Below are 6000 nucleotides of genomic sequence, written 5' to 3'. Positions count from 1 at the left end.
TACTGCATTGCACTGTGGCTTTTTTTCATCATTTATTGCTACAGACAAACCTTCCTCTTCTTTTTTCCTTTTTTCCTTTATTTCTGGTGAAGAGACATTCATGTCACCTTTTTGTAAAAATAATGATCCTGAATTGCAAGGTACGTCTCCAAAAATCCTCACTAAAATGTTTGCTCTTAGATCTCGTATTTCGATGGAAGACAAAAATTTTATACAATAGAAAAACTAACTTAGAAAGCAAAGTTTATTCATCGATGTATTATTTCAAAATTACTCATGTGACATGATACAGTTCCTTATTTCCTTATTTGCAGCTCAGAACTTCCCTGCATCTGTTGGGTCTTAAAAACAAGAAAGGGTGATTCACTGCATGAGGGTTTTCTTGCGAGGCACAGAGTTGGTCTTAGCATCAGTTTGACGGGAAGGGGAGAAGGGAGTCAAACGTTTGGCCATGGCTGTCTACCTGCTCCTGACATTTCTCTTTTCCTCTAGTACAGCTCTTCAAATATCCGGTAAGTGTTTGTCCTCTGCTGAATATGAAGGTTTGCAAGTTTTTTCTCATGCTTCCCTGATGTCCCTGCTTGGTGAACAGTGAATTTAGATCTAGTTACAGCATGTAATTTGAAACAGTTTTATTCAACTCTTAAATTTGGTGGTATCTATATTGTCATTCTGCTTCCTTAAAACAGCTTTGAAGGTAGCGCACAAATGAAAGAAATATGCCAAGAGATGTAAGCATAATCTAGACAGTACTGGTCCCTGAAAGTCAGCCAGCTGAATGCAGACAAAAGCTGATCTGGAATTACTCCTCTGGGGGTTAGAAGAGCTCAGAAGTGCAGGGGAGCATCCTCAGCATGCACAGAAACGCTGGCTGATGTGTGCTTTGAGTTTCTTCATTCATATAGACTATGGCATACTGATTGTTGTGTAGTAGAATCCAATTTTTCCATGCTGATGGCTTTAGGATGGACCTTAAAAGCTTCAGTCTGTTATATTTCAGATACTCTGTGGCTGAGAGGAAAACAAATGATGGTGTGTCTGCAGCTCTTTCCCTTAGGAAGCTCCCAGCTAGAGAAATGGGGGAGTCCAGTGCTATCGCCTGAGTAGCAGCAGGGACTTGCCAACACTGATCTAATCTACTACAGGAGAATTTCTTTGCATATTTTTGGGTCAGACCAAGCTGGCTCTAACCCGTCCTCTGCTAACCTTGTCAAGAACCAAAGAACCACTGCAGCAGGACAGCTGTGCCAGGGCAAATGCCATCTGCCTTGTTCAGGTCTGCAGCCTCTCAGACAAACTCACTAAGGCTGTTCAACTGCTCCTGGCAGCTTGGGCATAAGGGGGGGGGTGGTGGTGGTGGTGGTATGAAAGCCCATTCTATCCTTCACAAGGAATCTTGGGTGTCAGTAAAGCTCAATGGCACAGTGGAGAGAGTTGGATGATGTTCCTTTCACTTTTAGATATTGCTAAGGTGAGCTGCAAAAATGGTCAGGGTTCAGAGCAGGCTGAAGTTATGTCCCTTTTCTGAAGCTGCTCCTAAGAAACAAAATGCTGTTGTGCAGTGTCTCGCATTTCTATTTACAAATGTAGCTATTAATGGCACTTGGGGTACTTAGCTTAACTGTGCTCAGAACTGAACTGATGATGCTGCAAGTTGTAGCTTCCCTCCTGAGAAACTCGCAAGTTGAACTTTGTGAAGAAACAACTTTTTGCACAGTTGCCAAGAATTTCAAAAGTAATTAACCAAACCCGAAGAATACACCCCTTGCTTGTTGAGCTGAAGACCACAAAGTCGTTCTGGACTGAATATTCTGGGGTGAATTTTGAAGTATGTAAATGATTTTTAATAGCTCAAGAAAAAAAAGTCTTTTTACTTGCAGAATTAAAGCCTGTTTAATGGGCTGTGGGGTGGTGGAAGAACTCATTAAATTTAATAAAAGCCGTTTTTGAATGGTGTTTTGAGAACATTGTGCTTTAAGGAGGGATGTGAAGAAGAGTGAGGAAGAGTGATTTCTATTGAAAGAAATGTATTTTCAGCTTCTGCTTTGCTTGCATCTTAAGAATATATTGATGAATATCCTTCATACTGATTGATTAACGTTGATTTCTTTCTCTGTGGACTTTATATATCAATTCTTTTGTTGTAGCAGACTGTCAAATAGCAAGTAACTGATCTAAAAAATCTTTCTTCAGATGTTTGCTTTCTCATTTTATTTTATAGATAGTGGGATATTTTCATTCTATAATGAAGATAGCAAGCTCTGTGCCCAAGCTCAAAACTCTAGCTCGGTCATAACTACTACTTGTGATGAGCACAATGAGTTTCAACAGTTCAGGTGGATCTCTGCCAAGCAGCTGCTGAGTGTGGGGCTCAAGCTGTGCCTAGGAGTGCTCTCCAAGGATGAAGAGGCTGCCATCACGTTGGAATCCTGCAACAGGACGAATGAGCTCCAGTGGTGGGAATGTAGAAATGAGATGCTTGCAACCTATGGCAAGGATTTATTTTTCAACTATGGCAAAGGGAAAGGGAAGAAAATTAGGTTGTCCAAAGCATTAGGCAAAGGGAGCATGTGGAAAATCTATGCAACTGCAGACAGCATGTGCTCTCAGCGCTACGAGGGTGAGTACTGAAAATTAATCTCTATTTCTAGTTAACTTGACTGCCCCTATTTGCAAAGCATTCCACCTCCTGCTTGCCATGCAGCAATCCTTTTCTTACAGTGACACCAGCAGCAGAGCTAACTACGAATAGGTTGTAGAAAAGCAGGCAAATACGACTGTATTTATTTCTGCATAATTTGGAAAGTGCAATTCTTCCAAGTGATAGAATAAAATGATGAAGGCCTATAATATAATCGTAATGGAGAATGGGAAATCTATTTGTACAGCAAAAGCAGGAGAAAACCTATGACTATTTCAAAACATGTCTGATTGATTTGTCTTATACTTAAATATTTATTTTTTCTGTTACTTGGATTTCCTTTTCATGCATTATTATCCCTCTGGGGGTGTTTAGAGTGGCCCGAGTGTTCAACCTCTTTTCTGCTGTGACACTGGTAGGGTGTGAAGTTAAGTAACAAGGGTTGAAAATCTGACTGTGACCCACAATGGTTCCAGCTGGAATGAAGTTTGTCATGACTTTGTTAGATAGCAGGAAATTACACTACATAGAGATGGGAGAGTTTACTCCCCAGCAAGGACACTTACAAATTTAAGATATAGCTTCCTGTCATGATGAATAATAAAAATATCTCCTTTCAAGCCTCTTCAACCATACAGGGAAAAAAAAATACAAAACGAACCTAAATATCATCCAAGGACAGAAGTATGTATGCAATGGGAGAAGCTGAGTCTAGAGCACCTCTGACACTGTAGTCCAGATAGCAATGAAAAATAAAAGTTAGATAGAAGTTGGTCTAAGGGCAAATTAAGAGTTGTTTGAGAGTCTTAATTCTGAGTATCTTTCCATAATCACACCTCATTAGCACAGCAGCCTGGGAAGTCTTTGTGGTAATGAATTACTCATAAGCTGAGCTCTTGTACTACTCAGGTGTGTCCATGGAGAGCTGCCTATGAGCAGACACTGTGCTGTATGTCTGACACCAACTGACTACTACTGATCTATTGTTCTCTCTGTAGATATCTATACACTGGGGGGAAATGCCTTTGGCGCACCTTGCGTGTTCCCTTTTAAGCTCCATGGTAAATGGTACACTGAGTGTATCCCCCGGAGTGACGATGCAGGCTCTCTCTGGTGTGCAACTTCTTCAGACTTTGATAAAGACCATTTGTTTGGAAACTGTCCACTAAAAGGTAATTTATTTATAAAGATTTCAGGAAAGTCATTAAGCAAAGTTTTCATCCTCTCTCACAGCCAAAATCTCCTTGGGATGTGGAATCTGAACATAGCCTTGGGTGACATGTCCCTGTGTGAGGTGTCCCTGGCCATGGCAGGAGGGTTGGAACTTGATGATCTTAAGCTCCTTTCCAACCCTAACTATTCCATGATTCTATGATTAGCACTGGGCAGTGAGCTAGATTCTACTAGCCTCTTTCACTGGTGAGTTACACAATAGCAAAATGAGGTATCTGCTCTTCACTCTTACTGTTTCTCCAGCAGAGATGAGGAGTGGTCCTATAGTGTTTCTGAGACTGGTGCATATAGGGAATATTCTGAGGGTGGTGACTGGAACTGATGGAAAAAGGAAGAGAAAGTGCTAGGACTAGGGAGAAGCATGAGCAAATGAAAGTCAGAAGGAGTGCAACGGATGGGGAAGGTGAGATACAGGGAAGCAGGAGACAGTGGTGTATTGTAGGATGGAAAACAGGAAGGCTGAAGTGAATGGAAGGGTGCAGGATATGGGCAGTGGCCTTTACCTGCTTCCAGTGCTCCAGTGCTCCTTATGCCTACATCCAACAGAACCTTCCAATATTCCCAGCACAACTTCCTTAGCCCTCACCCTCACTTTACATCTGATTGGAAGTGATCATTTCTGTCATGTTGAGAAGTTTTGAAGAGCATAAGAGGGGTCCTAAGGTCAGAAATGGGTTTGGAGATTTTCTGCATGAGTAAAGAAAGGCATGTGTACAGGTAGAATATATCAGTGAGTGGGTTAATGTGGACTGAACTGTGAGACAAATAGATAACATAAAGAACAGTGTTAATGAAGAAAAATTAGGTTTGTAAGGAGGAAGAATTCCTTATGTGATTAATGTATTATTAATATTGAACAAAGTATATTTAAGTGGGGCAAACTATATGTAAAAGTTTAGCAAACTATAAAGTTATGTAGTTTTAGTCTGCAATGAAGGTTTTATTTTCGGAGTTGGCAAGTATGATTGTCTTTGTCAAACAGCTGTTATCATGTTTTATAGACACCATCCACAACAACCTTTGGAAAACAAATCCTGTGACAGGAACTCACTATCAGATAAACTCAGAGTCACTTTTGACATGGTACCAAGCAAGAAAAAGCTGCCAGCAGCAGAATGCAGAATTATTAAGTATCACAGACGTTCGTGAAGAAATGTATTTATTAGGTAAAGTAAAAAACCCAGAACATCATCAAACAAGCAAGTTAATGCATATGTTTAAAATGTAAATCATCTCCAAGAGCCTTAACATGGATACTTACATTTACCTTGTGAAAACAGGCCTTAAAAAAGTTTGTCCCTTTCTCACAAAAAAAAATGGATTAAAATAGTGGAAAAATGTAACCTATATTAAAGAAAAAAGATATCTACAATGGCACATTTTGGTTTTCCATGCTCTAAGTTTTAGCGAATAACTTGTAAAATCAGAGGCATTTAATAACTTTACTGTTTGTTTCTTCTGGCCATTTAGGGCTCACTAGTGACCTGAGTGTCAATGCAAAGCTCTGGACTGGTCTTTTCAGTGCACTTGACAGTGGCTGGCAATGGACTGGGGGCAGTCCTTTCAGATACCTAAACTGGGCTCCAGGTAAGTGCACTTTCCTGAAAAGATGATCAGTGTCTGGGTTAAAATTCTCTTCTCTTCCCCATATTATTTCCTTAAGATACAATTCACCGTCTCGCATGTTGCCATATTACGTATTTTCATAATAGTTGCTGTGACTACAAGGAAATCCGAAGGTTGAGCACTCCTGTGGACCTAAAAAGCACATTCCATGTCCCGTGTTCCGCTGTAAAAGATGCTGAGTTGTTTGCTATACTATCACCCCATAAGTAATTGTGCCTTAGATGAACTTTTATAAAACTCTTTCTGTCTGCTGCCATGCTTCAAATACACTGAATTTCTTCTTGACCAGTGCATGGGAGAAGAGTGGCCAGTCTCATGTTTTAAATGCCAACCCTCTCAGACATCCCATTGGTGTTCCTTTGTCACCTATCTAGTGAATTATCACTCTAAAGAATAATTCAGTAGAGGCTTTGCAACTGCAAAAGACTTGTGTGCTCCCTCCTGTGATAAGGAGAAAATTTTCAGTGTTAACAGAGGGATTCTTTGCCTCTTTCCTAAAG

General features: G+C 40.4%; 1 protein-coding gene across 1 annotated transcript in view; it reads left to right on the top strand.

The window, feature by feature from the left end:
• Positions 1–216: 216 nt before the first annotated feature.
• LOC133276940 (macrophage mannose receptor 1-like) overlaps positions 217–6000 on the top strand; it is a 30709-nt gene continuing 24925 nt past the window's right edge. The window contains exons 1-5 of the mRNA XM_061468316.1: positions 217–512; positions 2222–2620; positions 3640–3813; positions 4876–5040; positions 5345–5461. Of these exons, the coding sequence (XP_061324300.1) occupies positions 452–512; positions 2222–2620; positions 3640–3813; positions 4876–5040; positions 5345–5461 (916 nt within the window). The 5' untranslated portion in view covers positions 217–451. The remainder of the gene's footprint in view (positions 513–2221; positions 2621–3639; positions 3814–4875; positions 5041–5344; positions 5462–6000) is intronic.

The sequence above is a fragment of the Pezoporus flaviventris genome, unplaced genomic scaffold, assembly GCF_033815535.1.
Source record: "Pezoporus flaviventris isolate CSIRO_AGI_PZ_B2104156 unplaced genomic scaffold, CSIRO_AGI_Pfla_v1 ptg000047l, whole genome shotgun sequence".
NCBI lineage: Eukaryota > Metazoa > Chordata > Aves > Psittaciformes > Psittacidae > Pezoporus > Pezoporus flaviventris.
Note: the sequence above shows the minus strand (reverse complement) of the source record. Positions and strands in the feature narration are given on the sequence as shown.